Source organism: Tachysurus vachellii, chromosome 15, assembly GCF_030014155.1.
Source record: "Tachysurus vachellii isolate PV-2020 chromosome 15, HZAU_Pvac_v1, whole genome shotgun sequence".
In the NCBI taxonomy this organism is placed as follows: Eukaryota; Metazoa; Chordata; class Actinopteri; order Siluriformes; family Bagridae; genus Tachysurus; species Tachysurus vachellii.
In genome coordinates, this window is record NC_083474.1 from 2,509,295 (window position 1) to 2,530,849 (window position 21,555).

The following is a 21,555-nucleotide window of genomic DNA, read 5'->3' on the forward strand; positions in this document are numbered from 1 at the left end:
GCATGTGAGTGTGCAGATTGGATATTCTAAAGTGCCCTTAGGTGTGTGCGCCCTGTGATGCTATGATTGACTGGCATCCCATTACAGTTGCATTCACATCTTTATAGGCTCCGGATCCACCGCCACTCTAACCAGGATAAAATGATTACTAGAGATGAGTAAACAAGTAATCATCATCATCATCATCATCATCATCATCATTAGGTGTCATTGTTTATTTTCAGCCCTCATTCTGGGCGCACCTGAAACACCTGTTGAACAGGTTGTAAACTCTGCGCATGCGCAACACTTTTCCCAAACATGGACGATCCGGAACTTTAACCTCCTGTGTATACTTTCAAATCATTCCTTTATATTTAACTTTAATACTAAATGGATTTAACACGACGACAGAGGACTCCTTCTGGGATGTATTTTGTTTTATTGGTCAGCGTCGGTAAGTGTTTCTTAAAGTTATCTGAGAAAGAAAGAAAGCGCGCGCGAGACGCAGTTTGGTGGCGTTCACCAATATGGCACTTTTTAGGTGTTTTAATAAATAAATAACGAGCTTTAGACTGTTTCAGGGCAGAATGTGTGGAGAAACACAAGTTTATGGTTTATTAAACTCCCTTGAATTGTTATTTCCTTAAGTTTATTTATTTATGTATTTATTATGAACACGGAAGTAACCGTTTGGCTCGATCCCAAATGCACCTGTAGTGACTAGTTAGTGTCACTTGCCCGAGAGAATCAGTGATATTTGGGATCGAGCCGATATTACAAATTGAAATAAAGGAGGAGGAAGCATTGGTTAATATTTACATAAACAAATAGGGAAAGAAAGCTGGAAAAAAAACATTAAAAAGCTCCTAAAACCAAAACAACCAAAGCTACCGAAATAAAAAATAAAAAAGTAAAAAACAGAATGAATGAATGAATAAATAAATAAATAGTCCTAAATCTTTCTTGGGTAAATGACTCTACTTTTAAGTTAATTCTTATTTTTAAGTTTAAATTGCCTTTTTTTAAAAAAATTAAATTCAATGTTAATCTCTCTGTTGCACTTATAATATCTATTAATAATTATTATTATTATTATTATTATTAATAAATATAATGTCTAGGGATTCTTAGAAACTGAAAATGCTTTCAAATGATTCATTCTTTTTATTAAAAAAACTGATCTTTCAAGAAATTAAATTATTTTGTAAGAGTTTCTTTAATTCGAGTAACTTACCTATTGTCTAATAATAATATTGAAATGAAATTTAAAGCTACTATGCACTTGTTGAATGCGGTCAGTGGTGATTATATAAAAAAAAAAGTATTTGATCATACTTAAATAAAAATGTAAACAGTGTAAATGTAAATCTGTATAATTGTAATGTTATAGCTTTTAATAACAAACTACCAGCAAAACATTAGTGCTTAAAAAAATAGATTATTATTATTATTATTATTATTATTATTATAATAGTAAAAAATAAATAATGAATGAATTCAGTTTCCAATTTAGTACAAATCGGATCAGCCGCTAGGTCGAAAAAATAAATAGAAAGAAATTGTGAAATTTCGATTTTAGTAAACTTTTTAATCAAATTCCTAAAATAAACCGTATAATGACTTAGTGGAGGTTGTATATCAGCTGCTTGGATGTGGACGTGTTTCTATAAGGTGTGTTTAGGGTATAGTGTACAGATTGTAGTGTGCTGGTTTATTTTCCCAGCTTCACCTACACTTCCTGTGTGAATATCAGCGATTAGAGAGAGAGATCATTTGTTCAAACCTTCACAGTTCATCCACCGTGTGTGACTCTGTAAGGACGTTCAGGTCAGGACAGCTGTACAGCGCCATGTCCCACATTTCACTCCATTATTGGATCTGCTTACAGTTTCTCATTTTCAAAGAGTGGAACATGAAATGCCTTTTAACACACCACACTTCCTGTTTCGTAATAAAAAGGCTGACTAGGATTGGTCTACAATGATAGGGAAAGGTTTTAAATGTTCAGTGAGCTTGGATATTGTGTCATGATCAGATTATTTGGATCTTTTAAAAGGCATCGACTGATGAGTCAAAAGAAGAAAAAGGACAAAGTTTGTGGTTTGTAAAAGAATTATTTTCTTATGATTCATTTATTTGAATCTTTTTTTAATCATTAATGTTCCTTAATTTTTAATAATTCTTTTTTTGCATGCATGTTTTTTACACATTATTAACACCTAGACCTGACTTTTTAAATAAAAACGATTCATTTAATTTTAAATAAAATTATTTTATTTAAATAAACATAAAATGATATGATTAATATTAATCATCAATATACCAAATATGATTTTCTTACAATTCATCCCCCCCCCCCCACATGAGCCATTTTCTCCGCATACAGACACAAAAATAAGCAAATGACAGAAACGAGTACAAGTGCAAAATAAGGAAAACAAATGTTACACAACCACATACAAGACAAATATCGCACAGATAACTGCACACCTACCGTAGAGTCGTAGAGGACTTCTTGTTAAACCGAGACGTTACTTGACAAGTTTAGCTCATTTAACTCTTAGATAAGTAGTTAATTAAGTCCAGCATCACAGATTTCTTCTAGTCCTACATTACAGATGCTGTAAGGTCAAAGACAGAGATGTAGGAAAAAAGACACCCACTGAGAAACCTTGAATTTCAGACAAAAGTCCCCCCGGAGACGTTGAATCAGGTTTTCACGCAGGCTGCAAATCAAATGAAAAGATTGAAAGCAAACCTGGTTTCCTCAAGATCTTTCTGTCACCAGAGCAACGGCTGGGTCATTTTTACTCCTGTTAGTTACTGCAGAAGCACAATGACGCCACAACACATAATAACTGAGATAAAAACAAAGAGGGCAGAGATGTAGGGCTGAGTCACAGCAGGGAACAACATGAACCTGGGTGTCTCATCTGTCACAGCGGAATTAAGTGAAAATCTGCAAACGTTTAGGCTCTTTCACAACAATTTTAAGAAACGCCGCCATTAAGCTTTATAGAGATTCTGTTGCACCTACTGGTCAAAAAGTGGCAACATTTTGAGGCAAGCATCACGTTGCCCTAAGCTCAGGGGAGGAGCAGCAAACAGGAATCTTAGTCACCAGCTTGTAAGTGTTTCACGACCAGTTTAAGTGCTAGTTTAAAGATTTTTAGTTTATACATCGTTGCAACCATCACAGTTGAATTTTCTAGCAAGCAATCAGAAATGAATCTATTAATCTTGCTGATCTTCCTGATCTTTACGTGGAAATTGGAATTTTTCTTGGTATAAAGAGTACATACAAACAGTCTTAGACACACACACACACACACACACACAGAGCTGTTCAAATCCCTATTGCACATAAGTACACACAGGAGACGCTTCAGCAAACACTTTACATTCAAACCTGTGGAAAAGTCAATAACACAGGACAGATTCCTGAGAAGAGAAAGAGAATATACAGACATAAAGACATCATATTACACAGACAAATGGATACACAGCACTTAGTTACAGATAAACAAAACATTAATAAAAAAGATAGAGGTTGTGTAAATAAATTTATCATGGATAGATAGATGGCAAAGACAAAACCTTGGGTTCTTATGCTGTCCCTCTGATGGAACTGTCAATGGCCCTGGAGTGTTTGTTAATCAGACACGGGACCACTGGAACCCAAATTAGGGAACACTTTGTTGTACAGTCAGACAAACCCATGGCCTACCAGGCAAACCCATGGGCTACCAGGCAGACCCATGGGCTACCAGGCAAACCCATGGGCTACCAGGCAGACCCATGGGCTACCAGGCAGACCCATGGGCTACCAGGCAGACCCATGGGCTACCAGGCAGACCCATGGGCTACCAGGCAGACCCATGGGCTACCAGGCAGACCCATGGGCTACCAGGCAGACCCATGGGCTACCAGGCAGACCCATGTTTTAACTGGTAGACCGTAGACTAACAAGGAGATCCATGGTCTAAATGGAAGACCCATGGACTACCAAGTAGACCAACTACAATAGACCAACTGACCAGCCAACCCAAAGGATTTGCATTTCCACACTTATGTAAATAATCATTTTGTAATTTATTTTTTGTGATCTGCAAGCAAATGACATTTGGTATTAACTAGTGTAGGTATAACTAGTGCACTAGAAACCTTGTGGGAATAATCAGCGGAAGCAGACCGGGAATACTTTTTCCCCAGTATTCCCACTAGTGTCCATATGGCAGGGAATAACTCCCTGAATGTTAAAGAACACGTGTCTAATTGTGTTCATTAGAGCGGTCATGGTATAAAACAATGCCTAGGGAATAGATACAGTGCTATCCTTCTGCTATACTGGAGCGGTATACGTGGGCACTTCATTCGGATTCGTGGACATACCTGCGGTGGAAGAGAAACACACACTACTGGAAGGGCAGTTATTGGAAAATAAGTATTTTATTGCGATTGTTATAATTATAATTCAATAGTTGTGAATATGAATGTTTGTATATTTCTTCTGTCTCTGTTTAGTTTTGTGGTCAGGCCCGGCGTCATGTATAACAGTGAGCGGTCCGGAGGAGATAAACGCAGTACAGGGCGAGTCGGTAACGCTGTCCTGCCACTTCACCTCGACGCATCGCCCGACCAGCCGAATATCCATCGACTGGTCCTTCAGACCTCAGAGTGGTGGCCCTTCGCAAATCGTGAGTTCCTTTATGATTAAACGAGCCAATGGTGTATGTTATATACACGTGAATCTTTAACTAGCTTTACTAGAAAGTCAATACCAGTGTTCCCTTTCACCTTTCATGAATAATTTCTTTTTTAAAGCATAAGTATTAACCCCCCCAAGTGAAAATAAGAGGCAAATAACTTGCAGTATAGACTATTAGTATATTGCTGTAAATAATAGGAAACTCTAATTCCAGTGAGATTTTTTTAATATTAACAATATTTTCAGTCGCTTTTATTTATCTATCTATCTATCTATCTATCTATCTATCTATCTATCTATCTATCTATCTATCTATCTATTTATTTATTTATGACTTGTGCAGATCCAGAACAATCTCAATGCAATTCAGTTTTATTTGTATATATCTATATATTTATATATATCGGTTTTAACAACGGACATTTTTTTAAGCATCTTTTTTAAGCATCTTAATACAAATATTTGAACTCAGGATATTTTCTCTATTTTACTTCATTAGGAATATCAGGCAAGAAAGTAAAGGCGAGGAAGTTCGTTGAGTTCAGAGGATTTGCTGCGAGCTTGCTGATGCGAGAAGCAAAAATAGACGTGTGTGTGTGTGTGTGTGTGTGTGTGTGTGTGTGAGTGGTCTCTGCCAAAAGCCTGCTGGGTGAAAAAGACAGAACATGCATCACTTACCTCATATGAATGATTCACCAAATCTATTTGACACCGTATGAACCCTTATGAGGATTCATTTCACTTCAAATGACTCAGTTCTTCTCCAGGATGGAATTCTGTGTTACAGTAGCCATCTTTAGACAGGAAAGCGTGTGTGAGAAGAAAGAAAGTGAGTGTGTGCGTTTTAATATTTTAAATAATTCAATATGATTGATGACTGAACAATTTCAGCACTCACTGTGTGCTCGCAGTTCTCCTATAGAGTACATTAAATATCTGAAAAATGCTCATGGAGAAGGGAAATTCTTCTTAAAAGGTGAACTGAGACAAAGTCCTGCCTCAGTCTGGTGCTGGAGTCGTTTCAGTCGGAGGCAGAGTCGCATAAATCTGCTTTAAATACGCGGAGACTTTAAATATTCATCAGATTTTATTGACCGAAAGGGTAAAGGCTGTGAGGTGTGAGTGGCAGAGCTCAATGGCACAGCTCGTGTGTGTGTGTGTGTGTGTGTGTGTGTGTGTGTGAGAGTGAGACGGCTGAAAATGAATAGCTAGAGAATGTGAATTTCATGAAATATTAAGCAGAAACTTGGTGTGTGTGTGTGTGAGAGATCTAATATATGCAAGAACTCGTGTAGAATTGAAAGGGATTTTAATCAGGAATCTGTGTGTCAGAGAGTTTAGCGACACTCATGATGTCATTGCTCCCATCTTCCAAATATTTGACATAACTCTAGGGGTGTGGGTGTCTGTCTGTGTGTGTGTCTGTCTGTGTGTGTCTGTCTGTGTGTGTCTGTCTGTGTGTGTCTGTGTGTGTGAAAAGTGAATTAAGGGCACTCACTCAAACAGCCACTCTACCTAATTAGCTCTCAGAGGGACGATGATGATGTCATTGCTGTATTAAAAGGAAAAAAATTCTCTCCCTCTCTGTGCATCAGTTTCTCTTTCACTTTGTGTTTTCCCTCCCCCTCTCTCTCATGTTTCTTTCTCTTTCTTTCCCTAAATATTTCTGTCTCTCTCTCTCTCTCTTAACCCTGATGTCATGTTTGTAGAATTTGATCACTCTGCTTCATTAGTCTATTTATTAAATCTTCTGTGATTTGCTTCAGTCACAGGTTTTAATAGATTATTATGGAAATGAGAAATGAGACACGACTCTGACAAACACGGCTTTAATTAATTAATGCATATTAACACCGGCAGACGATTTCTCATTATTTAAAAAAAAAAAAAAAAAAAAAAAAGATTCAATTCTGTAACCGAAAAGAATTGACCCGGATTCCGTGATTCCACTTCCAGTAATCTCCAGGGCTTACAAGATTTCTCGTCGTCATTGTGATGACCTCATCAGCGTCAGCGAGAGGAAACGCTGAGCACAGAACCTGCTCTTACCGGTACTTATGAAGGCATCTCTCTTGGGTTCTGTTCTTCTATCACAATATGTAAATGCATTAAAGAACAAGTCGTACGTTTTATCCGTTTACAGTTATATTTAACGATGCGGGAACATGAACCAGAAAGCATCAGAAAACAACAAGCATAAACTCGTCTGTCCAAAAAAAAAAAAGGGACTCGGGACTGGAAACGCAAGCTCGGATATGATGCTCGACTCAAACACACTCGCTCTCTGATCGTCAGATAAACGTGCACACGGCCACAAAGCCATCTATCTCTTGCTCTCAGCTCGTACGTTCGCTTTCTCTCTTTCATTAAATGTCATCGAACAATTACTAGACGCTTCCCTTGTCTCGCTCTGTCTATTTATCTAGATGTCCGTCAGTCTCTCTGGCTCATTTTCATTCTCCACTCAGAGATATGAGATCATAATTAAAAGGGTTTTCCCAGCCAGGCACATGAGTCTCTCTCGATTAACGTTTAAATATCAGTGACCTCACACACTCTGTCTATATATTTATTACAACTCTAATGTTGTGTTATTGCAGATTTTGTTAGGATTGGGGTGTGTGTGTTTGTGTGTGTAGATACATGACGTCACACTCACTTATTTCTCGTTCTTTTCCCAGTTCTTCCACTTCTACTCCAAGGTGTATCCTCCAGAGGAAGGGCACTTCAAAGGGCGAGTGAAATGGCACGGAGACCCGGCGCGAGGCGACGCATCGATCCGCCTCCTGAACGCATCGCTGACCGACAACGGCACTTACAGCTGCGCCATCCGCAACCCGCCCGACTTCCAAGGACTTCCCTCAAACACCGTCCTCACCGTCAGCCTCAAGAGTGAGACACGAGCCGTAGCTGTTTACTGTTTATATAAACAACTTCTCTCTCACTCACTCATTTTCTACCGCTTATCCGAACTACCTCGGGTCACGGGGAGCCTGTGACTATCTCAGGCGTCATCGGGCATCAAGGCAGGATACACCCTGGACGGAGTGCCAACCCATCACATGGCACACACACACACTCATTCACTCACGCAATCACACACGCAATCACACACTATGGACAATTTTCCAGAGATGCCAATCAACCTACCATGCATGTCTTTGGACCGGGGGAGGAAACCGGAGTACCCGGAGGAAACCCCCGAGGCACGGGGAGAACATGCAAACTCCACACACACAAGGTGGAGGCGGGAGTCGAACCCCCAACCCTGGAGGTGTGAGGCGAACGTGCTAACCACTAAGCCACCGTGCCCCCATAAACAACTTCGTTGACACAAAATCTTTATCCGTGATGAAAAACAAGTCAAGTTCAGATCTTGGCTAAAAGTAACGAACAAATTTTTAAACTTTTTCCCATTGTTCTTGTACATCTTGTATTTTGAAGATTTGTTTTATTTTCTAACGTTTGTCTCGTTGGGCTAAAATAACACTAACTAACTGGACCTAGCATACCGCATATTTGCTTACTACCTGTTTTTTGTGGTCTTTCTCAGAAGGCACTATGCACTTTTCGGACATTGCTATGCTGCTGTTCTTCATCCTCCTGCCGTCGTTGCTGATAGCGATGCTGCTGTTCGCGAGAATGCTCTGTCCGTGTTGCTCTCCACGTGTCAAGAGCTCGCACGTCCACCGCCAATCGCCCATAGAGGACGTGGACGAAATGCTCACATACAGGTCTGAGAACAGATTATATCACTTATTATTCATTCTCATTCATTATGCAGGAAACTGGATTAATATTAAATGATCTGAAGTTTTTTTTTAAATACATTTTAAACAGCTGCTCATCGGTGCGTGTATCCAATCTGCCAATCACATGACTGGCTTTATAAAGGAATGAATTGTGTGCCGAGCGGATGGTTTTTTTTTTCTTCCTATTCTCCAAAATGTCTTGAACGTTAAAGCTAACTTTGTGTAGCTTCATGACATCGTCAGTTACAGAGTGCGAACGTGTGTTTTTGCTTTTCTGCAGTAAAGAGTGCACCTACCATCATCCCTCATCAAAGCGGAAGCCTGCCATGTGCTGCGAAATGTATATGGAGGTCGGTATCTCGTATTTATTCATTCATTCACTCATTTTCTACCGCTTATCCGAACTACCTCGGGTCACGGGGAGCCTGTGCCTATCTCAGGCATCATTGGGCATCAAGGCAGGATACACCCTGGACGGAGTGCCAACCCATCACAGGGCACACACACACACTCATTCACTCACGCAATCACACACTACGGACAATTTTCCAGAGATGCCAATCAACCTACCATGCATGTCTTTGGACCGGGGGAGGAAACCGGAGTACCCGGAGGAAACTACTGAGGCACGGGGAGAACATGCAAACTCCACACACACAAGGCGGAGGCGGGAATCGAACCCCGACCCTGGAGGTGTGAGGCGAACGTGCTAACGACTAAGCCACCGTGCCCCCCCCCTCGTATTTATTTGTATTAAAAAAATAAAAACGAAGAAAATCTCCATTAAAGCTAGTAAGTAAGTTAGCTAGATTGCTGCCATTTTAAGGATAAATGCTCATCAGTGGTCAACTATGAGAGAGAGCTAGCTGAGACTGTCATTAGTAATAGGCTAGGTGTTTACGCGCTGTAATCAGTCAGTCATGACACGTTTCTACAGTAGCTAATAACCTACTAAGCTAGAACAATGCACCAAAGGCCACTAGACGTCCTTCAAACGTCCTCATGTTCACACTAGCTTGTCAGTCGTGGCAGTGTCCTGGCCACCATTTTTTTTTTGCTGTATTACTTTATTTTACTCTCTACTAATGGCTTTTTATAGAGCAGAAAAGATGCTATATACAGTAGTACTTATATAACACAAACACTTATGTGCATCTGATTAGGTGTTTGAAGGCCAGTTGACATTATTATATAGGTTATAACGTGACTTTGTAGTGCAGTGTGTTCCTGAATGATGAAATTTACTTCTAAAGAAAACACACATTGTTGTTTAGTGTTATGATTCTCAGCGCTTTAATGTCACTTTGTTATGAAGCTTTAATGTATAGTAATTCATCCCCGACAGTGTCATAAGGTTATGTCAAGTTTTAATGTCACATACACAATCATACACACTGCGACATATTCTTTTTTTATGACTGTCTTTAATGTAAATATAGCTGATTAGTAGAGGATTAAAAAAAAATAAAAACAAGGCACATACAATATAAAGAATAAATATATTAAAAGAAAATCTAATCAGAAAGAGAGGCAGTATTGGGTATGGGGTAGAGATGTGTGTGAATATGGTCATGTATATTATTATGTTTAAAACATTCTGTTTTCCTATTTAAGCTTAGACAAAAATGTATAAAATTTAAGGCGGCGTACCGAGTACCGGTACTTCCGGTACCGGGTCTCAAAATGGCCTTTTTTTTCCCCATAGACTCCCATTATAAAATTTGGAGGTTTATAACTCGGCAAGCTTTCGAACTATCTACACCAAACTCGGCCAGCTCCTTTAGGGTGATACTCTGAACAAACTTTTAAATTGGTGTACCGACTGGCCTTCCGGTTGTGCCGCAGCCCCGCCCCCAAATTATGCAAAATCAACATGAACATGTGACATATCAAAACACTCAGAACAATGAGGGGAACTTCCTCATGTGTATTCTGGTGACGTCACATGATGTCACGTGAAAATAAAAAAATTTGCACAACATGAGCATGTGATATATCAAAACACTCAGCAGAATGAGGGGAACTTCCTCAGGACTATTCGGATGACGTCACATGCTCGTCTCCACTTGCCTCCAAATGTTTTGGCACCCTATCTTTCTGTCCACTTGCCTCCAAAAAGCACCAGCCTTTGCGAATACTTGCCTCGTCAAAGCCAACATCAAAGTTTGTCGCAACAAACTTTACAAATCTAGTTATTATTAAAGTGCATGTGGTGTTGTGGCAGTCTGTAAAAGTCCAGACAGGGTCCAGGCTCTATGTATTCACCAGGTTGAGGGCACGAATGGCCTGCAGGAAGAAGTGCCTCCTCTCTGTGTTTGCGGTCATGGAAGTGGTTACCAGAACGCAAGAGAGAAAAGAGGATGGTCGAGAGCTTTCTCTGTCTTTCTTGTCTCGGTCCAGCTGCCTGTACTGTAGATAGACTCAGGTCAGGGATCTCAGTAAGGATGGTAGACTCAGATGATTGCAGCACTCTCTGGAGAGCTCTTGTGTCCTCTCTGGTGCAGATGCTTCCTGTCAGGATGATCTCAATGCTTATGTGGTACATATAACCACATAAAGCGAAATAATGCTGTTAGCTTGTCATGCATGTAGATCATCCTGATGGACTTGTGTGGTTCACTCTTCCTTAAACTCTCTTTCTGCTTCCACTTCAGGACTCGGATGAAGAATGCCGCAGATATATCGAGAAGCATCGGATGCAGCTCGAGGCCGAGTCTCACTGTTAGAGCTTCCGGTAACGTGACGTTCGGGTGGAAAACCAGGCAAAGCATCTCAGCACAGACACGTCTTCATGATCATTTAGTTTCCTTCAATTTTTTGTCTTTTCATGCTAGCTTGTTGATTTAAGCGCTACGTATTTTCCCTTTTATCCTCAGCAGCCTCGATTCAAAAGGGTCTCTCCAATTACACACAGACACCTAGCGTAAAACACAGTAACAAAGTTAGCAAAACAGTCTGGTGTCGCTAGTTCACTGGTAGCACTTTAGCCCTTCTTAGTTTGAGATGGAATTTGCATTCATTTTAGACTGAGAGACAAATGCAAATCTGGCGATTTTTACTCTGCTTAGCCACGTTAGCATCTCTGACTGACACATAGCTTGTCATATTACTTTGGGTTCTCTTCATGGTTAGCATTTCTCTAATGCTGATACGAGTAACTGAAAAATAAGTGCTGAGCCATGCTAAGTGGAACTGTTTCTGATTAGCATCATCAGTGTAAAGTATTTATTGATGGTATTATTGGTTTCACTAGTGATGGCACATAGAAACTGCAGGCTGGTGTGTAATACTAGTGTCTATGTTCTATCACTAGTGAAACCAGTTTCTATGTGTTAATGTGTGTAATACTAACTTAGTCCTGCTGATTTAGCAGTTTTCCTCTTTTTTTTTTTCGAAATTTCCTAGAATAAAGTTAAGCCCACAATTTTGTTTGGAGCTAAAGGCACTATGACGCGAACGTAGCTGTCGAGTGCTGAAGTGTGTATGAATAAAGATTCTGTTCATAAGAAATAAATCAAGCTTGTAAACTACTGTAGCAGAAAAAGTTCTCATTTAGGAAGTGAAGCAGGATTCGGCTACGATTTGTGTGGTTGATTTATTTCTTTGTGTTAACTTTTGCCATTTCTAAGAATTTCCAGCTGCGGCGTCACATTAACAAACAGAAACAACTCCAGCCGTCGCTCTGCTCGAGCTCTAGAATCAATTTGTGAACTGAAATTAAATAATTAATTTGGTCCTTTGCTAAAAAAAATCACCTCTAAATGTATATATTTCTGTAAGCACCTTATTAATAACTGCACAGTTACAGATGCTCTTGTATGTAAGTAAAGCAACAGACCAGCTGTTGTGTTGTGTATTTATTTGTGGATGTAAAATTGTGTAAACTTGTGAGTATAATGTTCAATAAAAATATATGTATAATTCTGAGCTCTGGTTTTGCATTAAATCATAGAAGAGCATTCACTGAAATTGTGGTGATTTAAAGGGAGACAGTTTTCTAACATTCAAACATATAAAAAAATATACAACATATAAAATTATAACATTTTTGAACATTAATTCAATAAAAAATTTTTTTTCTGCTGAGGTCTGATTGGACAGTGGTGTATTAAACTGAAATCTGATTGGACAGAGGCATTACATCTGATCCTGTACGAGACACGATGAAGCCGCAGTTTGAATCCTGATACCCTGCTACATCCACATTACGCGACCCTGCGTGAGTTCTCTCACTGCGGCCGAATCCATCTCAGTGTAAATTGGCTTTTAGTTTTCTCTTCAGAGAGAAGCAGGTGGTTCCTCCTCTCTGGCCTCCAGACGCTGTGGTTGTTCCTCCCATAATGGCCCTCTTACTACGGTACAGAGCAAAATGGCAGCAGATGGAAGGGAACCACAGGTACCGCAGGAGGAAGCTGGCTTTAAATCGAGAACTTTACGCAGTCTGTCTTTATTCAGACACTTAAAGGCACCTGTGAGGACACGGCCATGATGTTTCAATGCATTTTGACTATAAGAAACCGAACACGTTTTTAAATAGATTTCTTTTCTTTTTGCCTAAAATGCAACACGGTCGACACTGATTAAAGATCATCAGGAAGCCAAAACAGAGCTCAAGGGCACTTGTCTAGTTCCTAATGCTAATCAATCATTCTTAATTATTATACAGACTAGTGGCTATAGAATGACTCGATTTTGATCTTTAGGTCCATACGAAAGATTTATATATATATATATATATATATATATATATATATATATATGTATGTATATATATATATATATATATATATATATATATATATATATATAAATAAAATATAATCTATATGTTGAGCAAAATTATGGTTATGAAGTAGCAATTAATTAAAGGTTTAATTATTGCCATGGTAACACCTATGTACGGAGTATCATAGTTTGGAACAACTGTAAGAAGTAAAGCTGTAAATTTTGCTCCATATCCTCACAGTTTCACCATCATGCCGATGCTGACATCACAGCAACCGTGACGTCGGTGTTAGCCGTCAATGTCAGAAATCTCGTTTTGTCCTAATCACGACTCGACACTTTAGCCCTTAGGAGGTTATATCGGGAGGCGTGTTAGTCATCGATGGATTACGTGTGATTCATGCCAATTAGATGATCAGATCCTTCACACTTCCTGTTACCGTATGCGGTCATGTTTTTGAAAACACTCTCACACCACTTCGAATCATGGATCGTGTTAATATTGTTCTCAGTTTTTAAATGGATACGGCACCGAAACGCAATTCATGTTGTCTCCCTGTCGCATCCAGGTCGAGACGAAAGACGAAGATGAGGTAGAAGAGCTGGTTCCTTCTTCTTTGTGAAATAATAAAAGAGGAAGTCATGTTTACTAAGATGCAGTCGCATCAACCGTATGCTATTTTTCCCCACGTCTGACATTTTATCCCAGACCTTATACAACAACAGGAACTGTTTTTATCTGCTATAATGAAAGCAAGAACAGGAACTGCCTCGTTTTTCTGACCTCCTACATCATCCAGAACAACTCTTCTCAAAAAAGTTCAATATTTCTAATCATCCTTGTAATCAAGCTCCAATAAAACAATGTGCTGTGTTTTATTCTTTACATAGCATATAGAACATGGGGAGCTAAATCCTAATTAACTTCTAGAATGTTCTCAGCATGGACATGACAATCTGGTGGTGCGTTTTTACTAATTAGCGTCACACACACACACACACACACACACCTTCACTAGGCTGTGTAGATACATTCAATTGAAATATCATGAGGCCTTAATGATCAGTCATTCAAGACGCCGCGACTCGTCTGAGACTCGTGTGATATCAGAAGCGTGATGGGAATACGCTGGCTGTCCTACTCTGTCGCCTCTGGTATAAAACACACTTCAGTAATCTCTTGTAAGCTGAACGAGGAGTTTTAAAAATCATGAGTCTGGAATGATTTACAGTTGAATAGATGTTGTGAAATCTCCAGCGCAGTGCCACAGGGATGACGCATCACGCTGGTTCCCTCGACTAAAAGCCAGAATGATTTTTTTTCGTCTTGGGATTATGTCAAAAAAAAAAAATGTTTATGATTCTCAGACATTTTGGAGCCTAAATACAATGGTGAGAAGTAGAAAAGCTGAAGTTCTAATAATAAAGGTGATAAACGAATGCCGCCGTGCAGTCACATGACTTCATTGATCCAGTGCTCTGTTACCAACAGACCTTAATTCAGGACCCATTAAAAATCGGAACAGTGTATGTTTTCGTGTAGCTAATTATAAACACACTGTATGTGTTACATCAGTTAACTAAACTAGATTTATTAGGGATGCAACGAAATTTCAGCACAAAGCGACAAATTTTGAACAAAAAAGTTACTTTTGTGTTTTTATCATAAGCGAAAAAATGCAGAAATTCTCAAAAAAAAAAAAATAATTACATATCTAAGAACAAAGAAGTTGAAAATGTAAAAATATAGATAGATAGATAGATAGATAGATAGATAGATAGAGAGAGAGCTAATTAAATCTGTAACTAAAAAAAATAATACCTTTGTTGTAACTAACAGATAAAAAAAAGTCCTACCAGGAAGTTTGTATTTCCGCGTTGGGAAGTCGTAATTACGACTTCAGGTCCATTTGGTCAGCGCAAGAAGGAGGTGTAGCTTCTCTTAATTAAAGGTGGGGTGTCCGTTGTTTGAAAGCCAATGTTGACATTTGAAATCACCAAAACAAACAGGCCCCTAACCCAAACGGGTCCCACCCCTGTATTGATAGCTCCGCCCACACATACATACGTAACCCAGGCAACTAATGAAAAGAAAAGTTGAAGGGAAGAACAATACGATTGCAGATAAACAAACAAGCAAAAATGACACACAAGCATAATCATGCAAAGGACGGCATATATTAGTTCTGTGTAACAAAGCAAAACCAACGTTACTCACCTATCGAGAAGGAAAAAAGCAACCTCGGCGTCCCAGCGCAGGCCTTCCTGCTCCTTCAGTTCTCTCCAGCGCTGGAAAGCTGATCCTATATTAACACGTCCTACTTCTTGCCTTATCGTAAGCCTTTCTTCGCTTTCTTTCTTTGTTTTTATCCTCCATGTCAATGTAAAAACCGCTTTCTGCTAATGTCACACATGCGCACTGAACACTCTCTCCGCCCATATTGACAAGACACGCCCCTTTCTGCTCATTGGTTACACGTTAGTTTTGTTTTTGTTTTGTTTGGCGGCCCAACGCAGTTTTCTGAAGCATTTCTCAAACAACGGAGACCCCACCTTTAACTACAAGAAATGCAGCAAGGCTTTTAAACTCGACTTCTAGAAAATGAAGAACAAATGTAGGTAGAAAAACAAAAATACTTTGAAAGATTGGTTAGTAATCAGTGTAATTCCTCTCAACAATTACGGTCACATTTTAAAAACAAACGTCCTGTTTAGGCCACACCCAATTACGATTTATACGGATACTTGGAGCACTAAACAGACACAGGCACTGTATCAAAAACGTATTTAGTTTATTTATTACTTCCTGTACTCCCCCACATACTTTCTACATGACTCCACATTTATCCTTCAGGTCTGCTTGGTATAAAAGCTCTGTATCAACGTAAACAGAGCGTAAATTGTAGGTTTAGTTCCACTTCTACAGCAAAGCACCAAGAAACCCGAATCCTCCGCTTCCTCCACTGCTGGAAATATACCTTTAGTTCTAACTAGTAATACTAATATAGCTAGATCTGAGCTGAAGCCCAAATTACTCCTTATTATTAGTGCACTTATATAAAGTGCACTAAGTAGAGCAGAATAAACGAATTATAAATGATTTCATAACTAATACATATAAGGTATAGTGAGCGGAGTACAAAGAATTCCCTACACTACATACAGTATTGGTGTTAAATCTCTCTCTCTCTCCTTCTCTGGCCTGTTGCCATGGAGAAGAGAGCATCGTCGTGGATTTGATGGCGTCCGTTGGGGTCCTGTGAACAAGTGAGAGAGAGAGAGAGAGAGAGAGAGAGAGAGAGGGATGAAGAGAGGGGGAGGAGTGATTACAGTTAGCCAGAGTCATCGGAGGAGGATGCCGGCTGTCTTGGGCTGCGGTTGCCGCAGTAACCGTTGCCGTGCAGGAAGCCGCTCCTTATAGGGGTGAATGATGGAGGCTGGAGGCATCTTCTTGGAGAACACACACATTAAACATCTCTGAAAGGGTTCGAATCAGCACAAGTCTGCTTCCGTCATGCCTGTATTATGTGAGATGTGAGATCACATACATATTCGGTGTGTGTAACATTTTTGCATAGTTACTGTCCTCTTCTTTACAATAATATCTGAATGGGCCTGATTTGTTGTTGTGTCTTCACTCTGTGTGTGTATGTGTGTGTGTGTGTGTGTGTGTGTGTGAGAGAGAGATAATCAGCTGAAACACAGCACCAGATCTGTATGATCATGCTGAGAACATCGTTACAAGAATTCACGCTGAGAACACGGTCTATTTACGGCAGCAGGAGAGACACTTGTAGCGTTGACGCGTCACATGTTCTGATCTGCCGCCAAATCACGAAACTCCGCCCCCTCACACAAATCTTAACTAAATATGTATTGTGACTTGGGCAAATCATAAACAGTTACCTGCTGAGTTTCCAGGACATTTTGCTGGTTGGATATTATTATTGTTTTTGGACATAAAACATTTAAACAGTTGGAAAGTTTTTGCTAGTTTGTTATTTCTTTAATATGTTAAGATGTTGTATGTTTAGTTCAAGACTTTCATTTAAATTGAACATTTACTTATGTGGCTCGATACTGGGTTTCCATTCAATTTGGACACTGGACATTTAGTCATTCATTCATTCATCTTCTACTGCTTATCCGAACTACCTCGGGTCACGGGGAGCCTGTGCCTATCTCAGGCGTCATCGGGCATCAAGGCAGGATACACCCTGGACGGAGTGCCAACCCATCACAGGGCACACACACACTCTCATTCACTCACGCACTCACACACTACGGACAATTTTTCCAGAGATCCCAATCAACCTACCATGCATGTCTTTGGACCGGGGGAGGAAACCGGAGTACCCGGAGGAAACCCCCGAGGCACGGGGAGAACATGCAAACTCCACACACACAAGGCGGAGGCGGGAATCGAACCCCGACCCTGGAGGTGTGAGGCGAATGTGCTAACCAGTAAGCCACTGTGACCCCTGACATTTAGTCAATTGGCCAATTTTTTTTTACACTTTATTGGACATTGAGCTAGTTAGTTATTGTTTTTTTGTTTGCTTGTTAGTGGACATTTAGCCTTTTAGACATTTGGCAATGGCTAATTAACTATTAGAGACCTTTTTGGATTTCTGAAACAATAAGAGGTTGGACAGTGCTTTTACATTTCACAAGTTAGCCATTGGACATTGGGGTTTAACAACTTTAGTTGGACACATTTTAATTGGTTGTTTATCACTGTTTTGACAGCTAATTTATCCATTTAGCTTTCCCCATTTTTTGACATTTAGCTGGTTGGACATTTAGCTGTTTTTTTCCACAATTCATTACACATTGAACATATTTAGCTAGTGATTCACTGATGTTCCATTTTTCCCGACATCTTTTTCAGATATTTAGCAGCTTTGTTTTTCACTTTCTTGGAGGTTCACCTTTTTCGTCACCTTTATGAACTGGTTGAACACTGATTTTCTATTTTCTCCAACACTGGACATTTAGCTGGTGGGGATTTTTCCCAAGAGCTTGTTAGCGATAGCTCTTTGCAACCAGATAAAATGTCAGACTAAATATCAAACTAAATATGAATGGAATGTCTAATATCTGAGAAAACCTGAGAAAGTTTTTTTCCACATTGTTGGGCATTGGATTAAATGGGTTTTCTATTTTCACAGACGTTGGACATTTGTTTTGCCATTTAACTGGCTGGACAATGTTTTCTCACTGTTTTTTTTACGGTTCATTTATATGTACACTTACGTACAAATAGTCGGAGAGGAGGCTTTTTATGGACGGTTAGCTAGTTGGGGATTTTGGACAATGTACATTTGGAAAAATGTTTTCTGTCTAATTACTAATTTTTATTTTCACTTACACTGGACATTTAGCTGAAGCAGGACAGGTGCTTACTCCTTGAAGTGGCATTGCTGCAGTGACAGGGAAAAAAAATGAATGAATATGCGAGCAAACAGATGCATCGTGTCAGACACTTCAACCAGGCGGCATAATCGATTCGTCAATAAGAGCCGTTCACTCTAACAGCGATTAAAGTGTCATTTTGTTGCAGGTTATTTGTAAATAACATCAGTTTGAACCCTGAATTTTACACGTACGGAAAGACATGAACATTTGCTTCCTTAACAATGCATTGGACTGGCTCTTGTTTACCTGAGACACTGGACAGCTTCCAGGTGATCATGAATATTCATTACACAGAAGCAGCCATGCTCATTGGCATGCTCATTAGAGCTGACGCACTGGAAATAATTTATTGTATATTTAAGAAAGACATTTGTTTCTTTGGACGACTTCATGTCTGTCCTTGCACACTTTTTTTTCCCTTCCTCTTGATCAGCATCCCTCAAGGCACATTTTGGATTTATTTCTTTTTCTGTACGTGGAGGACGTTTGTCCTCTGGATAAATGAATCCTTCACATGTTTAATTCATGACTGCTATATTTACACGGTGACCTCATGACCCTTTGACCCGTTATTGACATATGAAGGTATGGCAGTTTTTCCATAGCATGAAGACTCAATTGACTCGAGAGGGAGATGCAGGACAATTCCATTTCTGGTTTGAGATTTTATTTAATATATTATTCTTAACCCTAGCAGTACTTATATTTAATAAATCATCACATGGGATCTGAGATCTTCTATTCCCTTATTCCCTACACAGGATCTCATACCCTATCCAATAAATATTCCCTCTGACAATCTATCTAGTGCAATTTGATATGGTTTCCGATCCTATAGTAGTGCTCCCTACTCCCTTTGTGCCCTAGGTAGGTGATAACATATATTTACTAGGATCTGAATGCTAAACATGGATTTGCACTCTCTACTAAAGGGAACTAGATCCTAAATCTAGACTTATTGTACACTATACAATGCTCTAAACCTTATATATTGGATGTGTAGTGCACTATATAGGGCTCTAGATCCTTAATTTATGTGTAGTATATCATTTTAATTTAGGATATAAAAATATAGTGCACTATCTGTGCAAACATAATGTTTAGATCCCTTTATAGTGAAATACACAAGAAACTTTACTACACGTGTAAATGTCATATGCTCTAGAGCCCTATACAGTGCACTACACACATACATTTAGAGCCCTATACAGTGCAGTAACACGTACTGTACATTTATAACCCTATACAGTGCACTATACATGTACATTTAGAGCCCTATACAGTGCACTACACACTTATATTTAGAGCCCTATACAGTGCACTACACACGTACATTTAGAGCCCTATACAGAGTATTACACACGTGTTTAGAGCCCTATACAGTGCACTACACATGTACATTTACAGCCCTATACAGAGTATTACACACATGTGTTTAGAGCACTATACAGTGCACTACACATGTACATTTAGAGCCCTATACAGTGCACTACACACTTATATTTAGAGCCCTATACAGTGCACTACACACGTACATTTAGAGCCCTATACAGTGCACTACACACGTACATTTAGAGCCCTATACAGTGCACTACACACATATGTTTAGAGCCCTATACAGTGCACTACACACTTAAATGTAGAGCCCTATACAGTGCACTACACACCTAAATTTAGAGCCCTATACAGTGCACTACACACGTATATTTATAGCCCTATACAGTGCACTACACACGTATATTTATAGCCCTATACAGTGCACTACACAGATATGTTTAGAGCCCTATACAGTGCACTACACACATATGTTTAGAGCCCTATACAGTGCACTACACACATATGTTTAGAGCCCTATACAGTGCACTACACACCTAAATTTAGAGCCCTATACAGTGCACTACACACGTATATTTATAGCCCTATACAGTGCACTACACACATATGTTTAGAGCCCTATACAGTAGACTACACACCTAAATTTAGAGCCCCATACAGTGCACTACACACATATGTTTAGAGCTCTATACAGTGCACTACACACCTACATTTAGAGCCCTACAGTATACAGTGCACTACACATGTATATTTAGAACTCTATACAGTGCACTACACAAGTACATTTAGAGCCCTATACAGTGCACTACACACCTACATTTAGAGCCCTATACAGTGCACTACACACCTAAATTTGGAGCCCTAAACAGTGCACTACACACATATGTTTAGAGCCATATGTAGTGCACTACACACATACATTTAAAGCCCTATGCAGTGCACTACACTTGTAAATGTAAAGCCCTATATATAGTTCTATATTTAGAGCCCTAAATACTGTATTTTGAAGTATAGTGCACTACATAGGGTTCTAGATCCTTAATATATGTATATAGTGCACACTATACATTAAAGATGCAAATAAATAATGATATCTACATTCTACAATTCTGCTATTTATCTAGTGCTTTTCTTGTACCCTAACAAACAAACAAATAGGTCAGATTATAACGAAGATAAAAGAGACGAGGCCTAGACGGGTCTGTAGCTTCCGTCGATAAACTTCAGATTTTGGTTTCTCCGGTTAGAACACACAGAGGGGGGAAAAAGCGTGCTGATTCTGAAAGGAAATCGGACACGACTCGGGATGTGGGATGTGATTGGAACACGTCCTTTGTGACCTTTTGAAGACTAGAAGTCTTTGTGACATGGAAGGGAATGTAATATACATGTACACACTCACTTATAGCACAGCACCGTCATGTTGTCCTTGTGCAAGACAGTGTGTGTGTGTGTGTGTGTGTGTGTGTGTGTGAGAGAGAGAGAGGGAGAGAGAGAATGAGGGGGTGTGTGGACGCTAACAGGCTTTGACAGACACAACCACAGCCTTCTCCTGGTCGATGTCTAATCTCTCCTGTGCCTCAATGGAGCACTTAAAGAGTTTACATTTTAAAGAGTACCCACCCACACACACAT

At 39.5% G+C, this 21,555-nt stretch overlaps 1 protein-coding gene across 2 annotated transcripts; it reads left to right on the top strand.

The window, feature by feature from the left end:
* The first annotated feature begins 248 nt into the window (after nucleotides 1-248).
* On the top strand, nucleotides 249-11,524 carry mpzl3 (myelin protein zero-like 3). Of its 2 annotated transcripts, XM_060888362.1 has the most exons (7): nucleotides 249-436; nucleotides 2,039-2,082; nucleotides 4,507-4,679; nucleotides 7,372-7,582; nucleotides 8,244-8,424; nucleotides 8,723-8,792; nucleotides 11,097-11,524. In XM_060888362.1, the coding sequence occupies exons 1-7, from the start codon at nucleotides 279-281 to the stop codon at nucleotides 11,166-11,168; spliced, it is 909 nt and encodes a 302-aa protein (XP_060744345.1). In that variant the 5' UTR covers nucleotides 249-278; the 3' UTR covers nucleotides 11,169-11,524. The 2 variants fall into 2 exon arrangements, with proteins under 2 accessions (XP_060744345.1, XP_060744346.1); XM_060888363.1 differs by lacking the exon at nucleotides 2,039-2,082 and having other exon boundaries at nucleotides 259-436.
* The last annotated feature ends 10,031 nt before the right edge of the window (nucleotides 11,525-21,555 follow it).